The 17,615-nt window shown below is 36.0% G+C and overlaps 1 protein-coding gene across 6 annotated transcripts in view; it reads right to left on the reverse strand.

The window, feature by feature from the left end:
- EMSY (EMSY transcriptional repressor, BRCA2 interacting) overlaps positions 1 to 17,615 on the reverse strand; it is an 82,108-nt gene that overhangs the window by 11,142 nt on the left and 53,351 nt on the right. For 3 of the 6 annotated variants that reach the window (XM_082659716.1, XM_082659720.1, XM_082659715.1), the window contains 5 exons: positions 15,541 to 15,714; positions 13,396 to 13,594; positions 5,313 to 5,477; positions 3,434 to 3,589; positions 2,326 to 2,367 (listed from right to left, as the gene is read on the reverse strand). In XM_082659716.1, coding sequence (XP_082515842.1) covers positions 2,326 to 2,367; positions 3,434 to 3,589; positions 5,313 to 5,477; positions 13,396 to 13,594; positions 15,541 to 15,714 — 736 coding nt within the window. The remainder of the gene's footprint in view (positions 1 to 2,325; positions 2,368 to 3,433; positions 3,590 to 5,312; positions 5,478 to 13,395; positions 13,595 to 15,540; positions 15,715 to 17,615) is intronic. The other 3 variants (XM_082659718.1, XM_082659717.1, XM_082659719.1) reach the window with 2 other exon arrangements.

The raw sequence follows: 17,615 nt of genomic DNA on the forward strand, positions 1-17,615 counted from the left end.
AACAAAACAACAATCAGTTTCTGCAATCAAATCCCAGACTAATATCTTTAAGGACAGTGAGACAGTACAAGTTCTTTAATCTCTTGGTCCCCGTTCCAGATGCAATACAAAAACCAGAAGCATTCACTCCTTTATATATAAAGTGACACTGTCTCATATCTTAAAGATGTAAGAGGTCAAGGTGATACTGCAGAAAGCGAACTGGACCAAGAGTCACAACTGGATTCTGTCCCGCTCTGCCACCAACCAGCTATGTGAATTTGAAGAGGTCACTTAAACTCTATGTTATTAACCTCTAAAATTTAGAGGTTTTATTTGTGTTTGTTTTATTTTTGTTTTTTTATTGGGATAAAAACTTATTTTTTAGAAGAGGACCAAATGAAGTAATGAATTGAAAATTGTCCTTAAATTGTTAAGTACTAAAATATAAAGTTAACAAAATAACAGAAAAGTCAGTGTTCTTTCTTTCATCTATTCAAATTTAGCTCATCTGACACAAATGAGTGAGAGTATAGTTTAGGAAACAACCCCACCTCTTAGTCTCTTGCTACAAGGTCCCATGGAGTAAACTATACATTTATATTTACATTTATATATAGATGTAAAACGATACATCTATGTTGATGCCAAACTACCATTTTTAATCAGCCTCAATTTCAACTTTTTTTTTCTTTTTTAAATGTATTTATTTTTGTATTTATTTATTTTTTTATATTTGGGTCTTGGTTGCTGTATGCAGGCTTTCTCTAGTTGTGACGAGCGGGGGCTACTCTGTTGAAGTGCGTGGGCTTCTCATTGCTATGGCTTCTCTTGTCACGGAGCACGGGCTCTAGGCACGCAGGCTTCAGTAGTTGTGGCGTGCGGGCTCAGTAGTTCTGGCGCACGGCCTTAGTTGCTCCACGACGTGGGATCTTCCTGGTCCAGGGCTCGAACCCGTGTCCCCTGCATTGGCAGGCGGATTCTCAACCACTGTGCCACCAGGGAAGTCTTCTCAATTTCAACTTTTTAAACAGTATAAACAATTATCACTTCTTATTCTACAGACCTTTAAAAATGCTTATGGTCACTAGGAAACCAACTTTTTGAATCAGGAACAGATTAAAACAAATCTGTAAAATTAGCTAAGGATTTTGAGAGTATCAAAACTCTCTCAATAATCCGTGGTTCTAATTCTCATATATCTTGATCTACAATTTCAAGTAGTAGTGGTTCCATACTTCAAAAAGTCATAGTGGAGTGACCCAGGGTAAGGTGAACACTACAAAAATCAGTGTAAAAGTGCCATTTATGTGTTACAGTACAGAACTTTAAAACTAGCCAGTGAAATATAAACAAGCTTTATTTTTATAACATATTCTATCTAAATTCACAAATGCAGTTTTTCTATTGTTGCTATACATATGCCTACATGTGATATGAGGTTATAGGTAGCACCAGCAGTATTCTTTTATAAATGTACTACAGTATCTTACTGTATTTCACAAATGCTTTATATGTACATTTTAAATTATATGTGTTAATAAAATCTTTCATATGTGTTCAAACTGAAAAAAGGTTTATATTAAAATAAGTATTGAATCATTTATAATATAACTGAAAAAGAGAAAAAACAAATCATACTAATAATATTAAAATTAAGCAAGCAAATTAATGAAGTTTTTTACTGATGTAAGCATCATCAGAAATGAATGACATTTGAAAAATAAATAGTACATAAATATAATTTCTGATGAAATTATCAGATTATATGGCAGATTTCTGTTGCCCACACTAATCTTCATAATTATTACATTAAATTTATTAAGAAATGAAATGGATTTAATAGATGATCAGCTAAAACCATTTAAAAATAATCCTCATTCAAGACACTATAAATCTCTTCATAGTAATTCCCCAGAGTGCAGAAAAGTTAGAGAAAAATAATATCCACTGCAGGATGATACAAGAGGCCAGGGCCAGGAAGCTGGCTTTGAAGTCAAAGAAAAAACTCAGTGAGGCTGAGGATATATATGATGGGAGGAGATTATGGAAGGGAGGTCACAGAGTGCATACTTGGAAAACAGCTGAAGTGACCTTAACTGGGCCATGTAAACACCATAAAACAGTCACTTATTTCTTTAAACAACTCATTTTTCCAATGTCAAACTGCTCATTTCTGAGAAAGAATCCTAGTATTCTGCAAAAGGAAAGTCTCTCTCCCTTTCACTGAGTAGAGCTTACCTTTCCTCTACCAGATCAGAGTAGAGCGCATCCATTTAAGTGGTTCCCCCTCAAACAATCATATTTTACCTTAGGTTATACTACAAATGGATGCACACCACTTACCTAGAAGGGGAAAAGCAACCTCTGTCCCCTCATCAGTGCGTTCTGAAAAGGATAAGTAAGGGAAGAAATCATAGGTCTTTTCATCTATTTACTGTTTGATAATCTAGTCTATCCCCAGAGGTTATTATTGATTTCCCCAACATACTATGCTCTGCTTTTTGCTAAATAGCTCTAAAGAAAGATACTAGATGGCTTTCCATAATCTTTAATTGGATTTTCCCTTTAGGCAATTTTAACCCATTAATCTTAACAATATCTCCTAAAATGATACCAAAGAATTCCTTTTCCACGTTGTTATTTACATCCTTCAAATATTTGTAACTTTATGTTCTTTTTCAATCACTGCTAAAGAAAACGTAAGACAGGTGTTCTTTACATACTGCCTCATAAATTATCTCTCCTAACCCCTAATTATTCACATTGCTACTCTCTGAACTATTTCAAATCTCAAGGTAATGAAGTGTCCAAAACAGAAAGCAGTATTCCAGGTGTGGTCTCACCAGAATATGAAAGAATCTATTATCCTTCTTGCTCCACTTCTCTACATATGCCATCCAAAAACCTCAATAGTGTTTTGCTGCCAGACCACATTTTAAACAAATACCTAATGTGCTTTCCACCAGAACTCCTAAGTATTTACAGGGATTTAAAAATTTCCACATTTTTTTCTTTATATTTTAAAAAAATTATTTTAATTTTCCACATTTTTTTCTTTACATTTAAAAAAAGAAAGAGGCTTTTATACCTTATTTCTCCCTTGACCCACCTCCCCTTCCCCAAAACTAAAAAATCCAGATGCATATGAATATTTATTCTTATATAAAAGATATTCTATCCTCTCACTGCAACTATTGCCCTATGTTCACAGATGTTATTTATGGCCAACTTGCAGTTTTATATTACTAGCAAACTTTCTAACAACCTATTGATTTTTTCCCCCTGGTCATTAAAGACAGGGTAAATCCCAAGGACAATGTGAATTTGCTCTCAGAGAAAACTGGAAGAGATCTAGAAATATAAAAAATATATTCTCCCCAAAACAACCATCTCATGAAATCCAGAAATGTAGCTCTCCTACCTTAATACTGCTTTTTAAGAGGACACCTACCAGTAGTGATGTATTCAGCAACTAGTTCGGACTCTACCACGGCAATTGATGGACTCTCAGGAGAATGTCTCTTTTCCTGGGTCATCTGAATAGGCACTGCCATTTGACTCAAGTCAATAGTGGGTTGTCTTGGTTTAGATTCCAATTTTTCCTTTACTGTATAAAAAAGTCAGGGGAAAAATTAACTTTTATTACAAACAAGTACTAAAATCAGAGTTGTTCTCGGGAATAATGAACAAGACCTCTGGGGTGCCACATGGGCAGTAACTAAGGAGTCAGTGAATTGAAAACAAAAAAGCAGACTGCTATGTATGGCTGTAGAGTGCACAACTTGTGCAACCATACCCAGTAGCCTAGCAAGAACTCATATGCAATCAGACTAAAATCCGCCCCTATTATCACTAGGCCAAACAATTGCATCTGTTTCCCCTGTACATACTCCCCTTAGAACATTTCCTTTACCCTTCTTCAAGGCAGTACCTGGTATTGTGGAGTTCACCAACCTGAAAACAAAGGGTGAGTAAGCAGTACACGGCATGATTTGCTCTAGGGCACACCTGCCCAGAAGAGCACAACACAGTGAATAGTGACCAGTTTAATTTGATCTATTAAAAATTCAAGATAATCTCCAAAGAAATGTTACAATATTTTTAGTGACTCTTAAAGAATAAAAATTTTCAGTGTCAGGAAAATATGGCCTCTCTGTTACTGCAAAAATGTCAATGGAATGGTCTGGAGTCAAGAATGGTTTCCATGGATAGAATAACTTTCTATATTATCACTTTTTCTACAAAATCATTTGGTTTCTACCCTCTATAAGGCTTTAATGGAAATAGCTGAGTATGTAAAAGATAAGGAGCTGAGGAAATGCCTAAAGCCAAAAATAACACCAATAGAAAGATTAACCAAAGACTTACAATAAAAGCTAGTATTCTTTGGGTAGTGTTGAGTGGATGTTACAAACAAATAGTAACCAGTAATTAAGTACACTGAATGATCATTCAGATTATTCTCACCAAGCATATAATGTAACAAAATCAAGATAATCATTTAAACAAAGAAAGCAAAACAAAACCAAAGGAATACAAAAGTCACCCCACAAATAGAGAGGACATTGAACTAGGAATCAAAAGACATGGACTCTCACTCTGCCACTAACCAACTGGGTAACCTCTCTAGGTCTCGGTTTATTTATCCATAATGAAAGGGTTGGATGAGATCATCGCTAAGGTCCCTTAAATACTCTGACAATATTTGACCTATTATAATAAAAGTCAGTATAACTAACACAGTTTTGCCTAGAGCTTATCAAAGATATTTAGTAACTAGAAATACTGATTGGATCTTGTTAAATAAGAATAGCTTTGCATGGAAGCTCAAGTTGTTAAATTACACAAAGAAGTATGAAGATAAAAAAACAAATTAGAATGCTAGCAAGGCCATTAATGGTGTTTTAGGACCACAAAACTGCCCCATCAATATCAAGGAGGATGGCAGGGGCCCTCCAATCTGCCTCCTACTATTCTTGAATAGAACTGGCAACTGTACTGCATTTATCTCCGTGCTTAGAACTCATAGACCTACTCCTTTCTGGTGACAAAAGGCAACAGGATTGTCCGTTTTAAGCAGCAGACAGAGAAGAAAGAGCTCTGCCATTTTTTTCTTCTTTCTACTGATTATAGTCTGTCTATCCTTCAGTACTCCTGTGAACATCCTACTGAACTGACAAGTAAACAGACTGCACCAATGATTATAGACAAGTCCAGAGGGGGGAAATGTGCTCAAATAATAACAAAGAAAATATAACAGTAGTAGTATTTTAGCACAACCCATCTCTAGAGAAAACATGCTTCATTCAATTGAGCATGTGAATTCATACCTGTTGTCTGTTGGAGTTCTAACAGAGCTTTGATTGTTGAAGTAGCTGATTGTGATTCACTGGATACATCCTGATAAATTATGGTGGGGCTAGTCTCCATTGCAATCTCATGTTCTGACCAATCCTGACGCCGGGAAGCAATTACATGAACTACAGGCTGGGAATCTGTTTTATATTAGTTAAAAAAAAAAAACCCTATAAACAAAGTTTCTCTTAAAAAAAAACAATTTGTTTTTTTTTTAATCTTTGTTTTACTATAAACTTCATGCTTTATCTCCCCAAGAAGACTGTAAGCCCCCAGAGGGCATAATGTCTTTCATGTCTGTATTCACTTATTCATTCACTCACTGATTCAACAGACTAGGCACCCATGTGCCTGAGTCAACATTTGGCACTGAGGATATAAAGGAGCTCACAGAATAATCAAAGGATGCTCAAGAAGCACACAATCTGGTTGGAGAGACAGACATGTAAAGAGACAAATTACAATTCAATGTTATAATTGCTATAATAAATAGGTGTGCGTTTGTGTGGGTGGGTGCATGTTTGTGTACAGTAAGAACAAAACGCTGTATGAGTCTTGTTTTCCCCAGTGCACCTAAAAATGTGTTCTGTATTATAACCTGAGCATTCAGTGAACACTTATTGGATGGCTGAGTTACTGAAAGGAAATCCTGTCCATGACAACAAGAATGGATAAATGATCTAGAAGTAGCATGATATGACACGTATAACATTTGGAGTTCAAAGGCTTATGTTACAGTCCTAGCTCTATCAATTATCAGCAAGTTAATTCTCTGGGTCTCAGTATCATTATTTCTAAAATGGCAACACTAAAATTACCTCTCTACCTCACAGGATTTCTAAGGATATAATGAAATGACATACATAAAAGAGCTTTATAAACTATGAAGGACAATAGAAGTGTTTTATTTTGTTGTTGTGGGTTGAAAAGTTCTAAGCCTTTTTGTTAGTTTCCAAATAAATTATAGCCGTAACTCAAGGCGTATTATATTCATGCTATATAAGTATGCATGTAAATACTAAATACACATCAAATCAAACAACAAATTATTTATTGAGTTTTCCGTCTACAGAATAAGTAGGTTGTATTAGACTATTGTTAAGTTCCTACACTCCTTGGTCCAACATACCACACAGGAAATTATACAGGCTATAAAAGCATGACTCTTACTCGCAAGTTTAGATTATAATGGAGGAGACATAAAATAAAGATATACATATAGCTTTGTATTTTGGGATAAAGTCAAATGATTAGGGCAAATAGGGCAACTATATAGAAAGAAAAAGACTATTGTGAATTGGAATGGTCAGTGAAAGCATCACAGAAAAGAATTCATGCAGCCCTAAAACCAAGAATAAACAACTTAAGTTCAACCTTCTATGAACTTTGTATTTTCAAAAACCACAAAGTTGTCCAAAAAGGTAAAGCGGGGGGCGGGGGGGGAATGACTCTTAAAAAAACAAAAACAAAAAAACTGTCTTCCTAAAGAAAACAAAATCAATATACAAAATATCTGGAATTTTTATTTACCATTAACAAATTGTATTTCCGCTCCCCACCCTAGCCTCTAAACACTAGGTAGAATATATACCACACCAGGGATGTATAATTTCCATTAAACTTAAAAAAAATCTAGATGACTGAAGGACAATATCCCGTAGTAATATCAAATGCCACATGAGGCATGTAACAGTTTTTCTTTACTCATTCTAAGTTGATATATAGAATTTAAACTTAAGAGAACTGATTATATTAGGGAATCATTAGTTTTATATAAACTAAGTTCTCAATTTTAAGAATTTCTCATGATGCTATAAGTACCCCTGGCTAGGTGAGAGGACCTATAGGCAAAGAATGACTTTGCAACCCAACTCTGTAAAATACACACACTGAATACCCAGAAGAAAGCAAAAACTGCACCGGTAGAGAGATAAGGTAGAGTAAGACTGGAAAAGGAGAACAAATTTCCACATGGGACCACCTGTCAGAGACATCACCCCACATAACATCATCCCATAGGGACTGGGGAGATTGGTCTTTCTCTTTCTGCCCATACTCAGAAAGTGTAGCTGACCATACAAAGCACCAATGCAGCAAACCCAAATGCTGTGACACAGAATGAGGGTGTGAACCTAAATGTGAAAAACATTCCTTGAGTGATTTTCCTCTCTACTTTTGGCTTATGCTTAGACTAGATAAATCTACTGCCTACCAAATCTGATGCTGGGGTCAGAGTGCAATGACTGAGACACCAGGAGCCTGATCTAACAGTTCCATTTGATTATGCAGTGTGCATCCATCTAGACTTTCCTATGTCTCTTGAGGATGATGGCCTACTGACCCTCAGATATCTTTCCCCACAGGTCATTTAACAAATATTTATTGGGCATCTACTACATGTTAGGTACTAGAGATAAACACTGTATTGCTATATTCAAAGGCAGATTCAGGCATCTCTATGGAAGAATGTCTCCTATGTCTTTACAATAAAAAGCCTATATCACATTTGCAAAGAATCATAAGATCTCTCAGTTAGAAAAGACAATCTAAAAGTATACTATCATCAATGATAGTATGATCATTGATAGATGATGATATCATCAACTATCATCAAGTAATACTATCATCAATCCTATGCTAAAATCTTCAAAATATCCCTAACAATCTAGGAATCCCACACCACAGAACTCACTGTTTTCTAAGACAGTTTCTTTCCATCTTTGCACTGTTAGGACAATTAGAAAATTTTCTTATATAGAGTGGAAACAGGTCTTCTGATCGCTACTCAATGGTTCTAGTTCTGTCCATGTACCTACCAAAGACCAATTCTTTTCCCTCTTCCATGTCACAGTCCTCAAGATAACTGACAACAGTTCCGTGTCCCCCACAACCCCACCCAATTTTCATCTTCTCTTCTCCATGATAAATGTCCTTTCTCCACCTACCATTCTTCATATAAAATAATTCCCAGATGCCTTATGCATCTAAACCATCTCTTCTAAACTAAACCCAAGATGTCTATATCCCTTCCATGATATAATAGGTACCTTCCCTCTGAAGTACTGTCATAAAGCCCAAGGTCTTCACAGTATTTAACTGCTTATACAGCTTTGCCCCACATGTTCCAGAGAACATTAATTCCTCAAGATGTTCTGCAAAAGGGACTTCCCTGGTGGCGCAGTGGTTAAGAATCTGCCTGCCGATGCAGGGGACACGAGTTCGAGCCCTGGTCCGGGAAGATCCCACATGCCGCAGAGCAACTAAGCCCCTGCGCCACAACTGCTGACCCTGTGCTCTAGAGCCCACGAGCCACAACTACTGAATCCGCATGCCTACAGCCCGTACTCCGCCACAAGAAAAGCCACTACGATGAGAAGCGTGCGCACCACAATGAAGAGTAGCTCCCACTCATCGCAACTAGAGAAAGCCCGTGAGCAGCAACAGACCCAACACAGCCAAAAGTAAATAAATAATTTTTTTTAAAAAAGATGTTCTGCAAAAGAAGGGTTCCATGGCCAAAAAAGTTGGGGGCATTTTACATTATATCCTTCATCTTTCACAACATATATTAGCATATAATGGCTCTGAAAAGTTCTGCAATAAGTATGTTTTGCTTAACCTCGATTTATTCCTCACCCTCACCATGACCTACCAAGATCATGAAGCTTCTGGAAAAACCATCCTAGAAACCAAGTTGTGGCCTACTTAAAGCAATGTCTTTACAGGATGCATTTTTATATTTGCCTCATGCCATGTTCCATCTTAAAGCCTTACTCTTGGTTTTGTCTCCTTTTTCTCTTCCATTTTACTTCACATAATCTTATATTCTAGCTAATCTACCTTAAAACCTTTTGGAAATAAAGAGAATATAAATAAAGAAAACTTTTAACATTTTTTCTTTCTTTTTTAAAAAAAATCTATAACCCAATAAGCCCAATAACCCTATTCCCAAGTGAGAAAGGGAAAATAAGAAGATCCAAATAGGAAGGAAAGCTCAGGCGCTGTGGAAGGCATACGGTCCAATCTTCAGTAAGTGATCTAGGCAAGTATGACCTTGAACTATTAGGGTTGGTCATCTAGCTATCAGTATGTAAAAATACTTCAGGGGTATACAGCTTAAAAGGCCCACCCACTAGGTTAGGGGAAACGCCAAAAAGGAAAAAATGTTTTGGACTCAGGCAACAGAAATTAGTTTATAAGGCTGAAGTTTAACTCCGTATCACAGTTATTATGGTTGCTGTTCTGCTGTTTGTTCATTCAGGGACTTTTACTGGGTGTCTACTTAGAGCTAGCTAACCTCTTCGCTAATTATTGAATATATAGAGATGAATATGATCCTTGCCTTTGAGAAGCTAGTAGCCTAGTGGAAAGGAAAATAATTATATTAAACAAACAAAAAAAAGTACAAAATAAAATGATCAATGATAAAATAGCTGGTAGTACAAAGCAACTTCGGAAGCGTAGTATATAGAAGGAGTGATGAACCCTCCTAGGGTGATCAAGGAAAGTGCCACAACAAGGTGAAGGTGAAGGTCTCTATTCTAGACTGTGAGGAGATAGTTCAGAAATAAGGTATAAAAAAAAAAAGAAGAAAGAAATAAGGTATAAGGCCTAAATTGCTCCTCCTTGCGGGTGGGGAATGGTGGGGAAAGTTTCGAAACCACAAGTAGAATCAAGAAATTCCTTGGCATAAAAGACATCCTTATTCTAAGACTTGTGTAAAGGAAGTCACCAGAAAAAGGATATGAAGTCAAGCAAAGTTGATTCATTATTACAGTAGAATGCCAACTATCTAACAAATAATGGGCTTTAGAAAATTATCAATGGATGCTTAAACTAGTAGATAAATGTTTTATGAGGAATATGATATTTATATAGTCTCAAAGCATCTCCCATAAATTACCATTAATCTCAGAGGGAAATATGGTAACTTCATAATGCAAAAAAAACGGGAAGACATCATCTTAATTAACCAAGAGATCGACATTAACGACATCAATATTGGGACAAACTGACATCAGTGCCTCCTGATAAGACAAAGCTAAGGATATATCACATCTGTGGAATCCTGCTGAATCAAACGATAAAGAAACATCAGACAATACCAAATTGAAGACTATTCTACAAAGTAACTGATTATTTCCTTCAAAAATGTCAAGATCAAGAAACACAAAGAAAGGCTGGAGGATTATCCAAATTTAAGGGGAAAAAAGAGCCATGACAATTAAATGCAACTAAATGTAATGCATGATCCTAATTTGGATTGTGGACTGGTGGGGGGGGCAGGTGGTGGTAAAACTTCAAAGAACATGATTGGACAGCTGATGACATTTGAGTGGATTGTAGATTACAGAACTGTAACTTCATATGTCTTGATTTTGATAACTGTATTTTAGTTATGAACAGACTAACCCTTAAGAAATATAAACCTACAAATGTAAGTATTTAGAGGTAAAGGACATAATATCTACAACTTGCTCTCAAATGGTTAAAAAATTTAAAAATTATAGACACAGGGAGGACAGAAAGAGAATCAACAACAAAGCAAATAGGGCAAAATATAAATAAGTGGTGAATCTAGGTAAAGAATATACACAGGAGTTTTTTTTTTTTTTTTTCGGTACATGGGCCTCTCACTGTTGTGGCCTCTCCCATTGCGGAGCACAGGCTCCAGACGCACAGGCTCAGCGGCCATGGCTCACGGGCCCAGCCGCTCCGCGGCATGTGGGATCCTCCCAGACCGGGGCACGAACCCGTGTCCCTTGCATTGGCAGGCGGACTCTCAACCACTGCGCCACCAGGGAAGCCCACAGGAGTTCTTTTTAATCTTCTTGCAACTTTTTGTAAGTTTGAAATTACATTAAAATTTACTAAAAAGAGGTGCACTAAAAACTACAAAAGCGATATAAAGAAAGAATGGACTCTTATATAGTGCTTCTATTCCCCGTTAAGTATGACCCTCTTATACCTTGAAAACCAAACATAAGTCTTAGACTGATCAAAACCTTTATCCCTTTCCCTGGCGGTCCAGTGGTTAAGATTCTGCATTTCCACGGCAGGGGGCGTGGGTTTGATCCCTGGTCGAGGAGCTAAGATCCCACATGCCCTGAGGTGTGGCCAAAAAAAACCCCAAAAAACCCAAAAAAGCCCTTTATCCCTTTCTCTTAAATCATAGCATATGTATTCCCAGTCTCTTGTCTTTGTGAGAATGTACTAAGGAACTATACAAGGATATGGTGAGAGGAGTAAATGCAGACTATAAAAACTGGCTTTATAGGCAACTATATTACATATACCTACTTTGAATGGTGAATTTTTTCTGTATTACAGAATATTTTAAAAAGAAGTAATATGCAATGAAAGATAAACAACAAAAATAAATGAGGCCATATATAATAACAGATCAAAGAGCAGAAAACTTTACACTCAATCAGTTCCAAAAATAGCCAAATTTTTGTCCCTTTCTTAGAATGAAAATTGAAGGCTCACTAATGAAATGGCATGTTAGGGAAGTAATGATTGGCTTATAGCTCTTTTGGGAAAAAACTAGCAATTTCAAAAGATAACCTGAGATTATGTATACACAGACATCTACTGTTCAGGTCCCCATTTCAGCACCAATTCATAACCTAAACATTTTACTGGCCCACTATGAAAATATTTCTCAAGGGAAAAAAAAGGCTGGTATCATTCAAATAACTACAGACTTAAAAATAAAAGAGGGAAAAAAACATCTGATGAGTTAAACTAAGAATGGAATCTATACATATCAAATCAGTAAGTCTAAAAGAAATAGAGAATAAGCATCATCTTACTATAACTAGACATAAACTGATTCATAATCAATACAGAATAATAAATTAAATCTTAGCAAATTGATTCAGAAAATATTACTATTATTGATAATATGCAGAAGAAAATTATCCATTTTCTAAAATGAGTGCCATATTGTCTGTTTGTTAAAATCAACATTTTAATTTTTAACTGATGAGTTTTCAAAGACCATTTCAAATGCTACCTCCTTCATGAAGCTTTCTCATGAAGTTTAATACATAATATAAACTAATAAATAAATGTCAAATTGAATTAATGGAATAATCAGCAATGTGAACCATTAGTAAGACTAATCTAGGAAGATTCCACTGAAGAGTTAAAATAATAATTCCTGCACAATATGAAGAAGCTGTATTAGAAAAGTGAAGGTGCCAAGAAAGCATTCCAGAGACAATAATGGAGAGGTGAGGAGAGGAAATGGAGTGAGTGAGGAATGATCAAGAGAAGATAAACAGTTTTGTTTGGATATATCAGAGCTTCTAAGTACAGGTATAAATATACTACCTGACAATATGGGTGGTTAAGGTAACTGACAGACATGGGTACTAGATTTGTAGAAAGTCTCAAAGCTTATGATCATGAGTCTATTTCAAATGACTTCCTAGAACAACATAATTAAAATAGCACTAAGGACAATGATTTTCCCTATTATGGAGTCTGGCTTCATAGCACCTTCCTTATAATTAGGACAACCATATAATTATCACTAAACTGGAACACTTTTGAGAGTGAAAGCGAATGCTATTAATAATTATTCTAGAACAGAAATAAACTAAGACTTGTCCCATGCAAACTGCAATGTATGATCACCCACTTACAGCCCACTTATGGCCCCATCTCTGACCACCTTGATCCTTTCTCAAGATTCAGCAACAACCATTTCAAAAGGTATATTCACTTTCTTGCATACTTCTCCTACTTACTCAAAGCAAACAGAAGGAATCACAGCTCTATCCAGTTTGATAATACCTACCTGCCAAAATCATCATCTAAAATTTACCAATTACTTGATGAACATATGCCAGGCAGGAAAGAATGGTAATAAGCCTTACCAAAAACAAAACTTCAGCTCACTGATTACATATCAAACAAAAGACAATAAAATCAAAAGAACTAACAAGTCAAAGCATACATGTTTATTTGAGATCCCTAGATTCAACTATTTTAGGACTAGGGCACTATGTCAGCAGTAATTACATAAATCAGAAGTAAAATGGATCTTACCTTGGGAACTTTGGGAGGACTCCGTAGAAGAGGAACTACTATCTGTATAACTCTGTGGTTCTTCTTTTCCCTCCTGAATAGATGAATTACCAGCCTCTGCCACCCTGGATGCTTGCTGTAATGTTTCCGTGACCAGCTGCCTTGTTTGTTCACTAACAACTGTAGCTTGAAACGTCACTGGTTTAGGTTTAATAAGAACCTAGAACACAAGCAAAAATACAACCAGTATAAATTTAGAGCATTTAAAAAATGCTTAACTTCTAGGTCATGATGAAACAAATATTTTCCTGACACAGAAAACGGTGCTCTGTACATTTATTATACTTTGGGCACAGCACTGTTCATCAAAGACTAATTCAATCTATGAACAAATTATAGCAGGCCACATACAAAATTTCAAGCGGTACATGCTACATTACAACAGCTATGATTCTAACAAGAGCCTTTGACCCTGTTTTTTCTTGCCTGTAATGACTTCAGGAGTCATTTTACAGTCTGTAGGCTATACAGTAGAAAGATAGTCACAAACTAAGGATGGCAGAACAGAAAGACACAAGGAGCCTAGATTCCTAGGGGAATTTTTGAGTCACAATAACAGTCCAGGATTTCCTTCCTCTGAATATTTATCAACATAATAAAAATAAAACCCTAATTTGTTTAAGCCACTGTTCTTCAGGTTTCTTTTCTTTAGCAACCAAATGAAATTCCTAATTAACACAACTGCCCAAAGTAAAATTGCTAAGGACCTAAGTCATCTTTGAAGAAATCCCCAGAGGAACACTAATTTAGACAACTATTACAATCGATAAGGAACATGCGATAGATCAACTCTTGGCAAAGGTCAAAACCACAGACACTACAACAAGTGAAATGGGAGAAAAGTTTCACAGTGAACCATTCCACTTCAAAATCTGGACTCTGGGAGTTAACTTCAATTGGGTACATGGAATAAAAATATTATTTCACCACAATTATTTTTTATTTCTCCCATATATAAGTTTCTAAACCTTTTCAGACTCTTTAAGTCACCATTTCCAAAAATTCAAGAATGAAAACATGGGTTATGACTTAGATGATAGAGCAAATGAAACTGTTACAGTTGAAATTTAAAGGCAATTTGAACTTATTAGAAAATCACAAAACTTATTGTTTAGATATGTAAACTATTTGGCTATAATACTGAGGGAACTGATTCTAAAGGCAAATTATTAGTTTATAGGTAAATTAGTAGCTTTTACAAAAATTCTAGGATAGCATTTCTCAACCAAAGCTGACATCGATTCCTTTGATATTCTCAGAAAAGTAAAGTACCTGCAAAATAAACAGTAGCCCAGCAACACAGGATTAAATCCTGAGCCTCAATTTCCCAGACAAATCTCCAGAAAAGCTCCCTTATCGTTTACTTGTTGAAAAATGAATGGATCTTCAGCTTCTCCATTATTTAGGTTTCAAGTAAATCAAATTTTATAATATCCAAAGTGCTTTCAAAGGCCATATAAGCTTATAAAAAATACTTTTGAGAGATTATGAATAACCATCATCCCTCAACCATCTTCTTCTCAAAAAACAATATATACCTTCAGCAAATTTCATTCCAAGGGGATTCTTTTTTTTTTTTTTCAAAGATTTAATTTTATTTATTTTTTTGGCTGTGTTGCGTCTTCGTTGTTGTGCACAGGCTTTCTCTAGTTGTGGCGAGCAGAGGCCACTCTCGTTATGGTGCGTGGGCTTCTACTTGCAATGGCTTCTCTTATTGTGGGGCACCGGCTTCAGTAGTTGTGGCTCACGGGCTCTAGAGCGCAGGCTCAGTAGTTGTGGCACACGGGCTTAGTTGCTCTGCGGCCTGTGGGATCTTCCCAGACCAGGGATCAAACCCGTGTCCCCTGCGTTGGCAGGCAGATTCTCATCCACCGCGCCACCAGGGAAGTCCTCCAAGGGGATTCTGTTCTCTAAGCTTTGCTCATGACATGACACAAATATTTAAGATGTATATTTTTTTAAGTACTGAAAAGTACTATTTTGAAAACAGATGATTATACACATTCAATCATAACTTTTAATAATCTGATTCTTTAAATATTACTGATCTTTTCTAGGAATTTGAAATATACCAGAGTCAAGAAAAATCACCATATCTTAGCATACCTGTGTTTTCCCTTGCTGCCCATAAACAATTTTCGTTGGGATGATTTTAGCTGCTGGTTGAACTGTGGAACCTATTCCTTTTGGCTGAGTTACAATCATTTTGGTGATGGGTCTTGTAGCAGTGATAATAGCTGGCTTTGCTCCTGTTGGTACCGTCTGAATAGTCTTTTCTCCCTAAATTGAAGTCAGTAAATATATGAGATTTATATGCATTTTTTCACTGAAAATCACAGAAAGGTTTTACCAGGATGATGGGCAAAGGGCTGTAAACTCTGCAACAAAGTACAATGTTTCCAGGTGATCAAAAATCTTAGATCTAGTTGAAATGATCTCAGAAGTCCTCTGACCAACCTTCTGTCCTATGAAGGCATTAAATACTTCTTGGTGAGTGAATTTAAAAAATCACCTTATGTAAGAATACTTATTATACTGTCTCATTCATAGAATATGTACATAAAATAAGAGTCAAAAATTATAGAAGAATATATACTAAAATGCTAACAATGGTTATCTCTAAGTGTTGGGACTATAGGTCTTGTCCCCCCAACATTCATCTTTATTGACGTTTATCTGAAATGAACATATGTGTAATAAAAAAATTACTGTGCACTTTACCAATAGCTAAATGTTCACATACAAAATAAACTACCTCAGTTCCCCAAACATGAAATTATAAGGATATATAGCAGAAGGCCTCTGTGAAACAGTATGGGCAAAAGATGAAATCAGCAGAGATATTAACATTCTTTCTGAGGTTACATGGGAAAATACAAAGAAAAAACATAGGACTTCTCCCACGTCAGCATGTTACTAATATCACTTTAGTCTATTAACTAGATAGTTTAAGCCCATTAACTTTTCACCATTTTCATGGTGCTTTATTCTTTATTCTTTCTTCTTTATTCTGCTTTATTCTTAAGTACCATTTTCTGGTCAGTTATGGAGTCAATACTTGAGCTTAACTAAATTAAATTCAAATACAGTCATTTTACTAAACTATTAAAATTTTAAAAATTAAAATCCATAAAAAGTAAAGGATCTGAAATTTTTTCACCTTATCAGTTTTTCTTTTTAGTCATCATCACCTAAATGTGTGGCCATCTAAACTTAGCAGCCAGTAAAAACAAAGCACCCAGGTGAGCTGGCAAAAAGGTAATCACTCTGTGAATTTAGAGCTAAATGAAAATAAATAAACATATCTGCCGCAGTTATCTAAGGGAAACATGGAGTGTCTGCCAATCATGTGATTACTTATTTTAATACATGTACACCCTTCACAGCAGCATCTCTGGAAAGAGCTCTAGTTCATTTGCCAAGAGCTGCTAGTTTGCAAGTGGGCATGCCCTTCTATTAAGTAGCTCAATGGGGCCTGTCCAAGTATAATTAAAGACCATTCAAAACCAATCAAAACCAACTAGTAGGCTATTTTTTGAAAAAGCTCTTCTGGTGTGTGTGTGTGTGTGCTTACGCATACACAGGTAAGCAAGTTATGAGTACAGGTACATGTACATATGTGGTTAAGCTGATGGTCTTATACTCTGATCTGCTTGTTTGACTATCATTTCCTGTGTCAAACTGTTGCTATTAGATGTATATAGCAGCTAGTACTCACACACACTATTCTTAGATCTATGTGACCATAGGACCTAGAGTACATGGCACTCCCCTCTTTTAATATCAAGTTCCATGAAATTACAAACCAAAAGATAAAGCATTCTGAAAATCTGAATTCTAATCCTGGCTTTACTTTTGGCTTACTATGTGAACTAAGGCAAGGAACAATCTATGTTTTCCCACATGATGAAAAAATCTAATACTAGACCCCTACCAACATTGTAAAGACTGTGATGCCTAGGAAGCTACTAGAGATCAACTACAATGAAGTATAGCATTTTTTTTCTAGCAAAGTAGGGACACTACCAAACCTAGATAGTTAAGTACAAAGAGTAATAACAGTAAGAAAAAAAAATTATTGAGGACTTCCTATGTGCCAGGCACTGTTCTAAGCACTTTCAACAGCTACCAGTTAGTTACTCAACAAATTCACTGGTAGAGATCATCATCCCCAACGTACA

Source organism: Grampus griseus (genome assembly GCF_964374135.1).
Source record: "Grampus griseus genome assembly, chromosome: 8".
Lineage (NCBI taxonomy): Eukaryota > Metazoa > Chordata > Mammalia > Artiodactyla > Delphinidae > Grampus > Grampus griseus.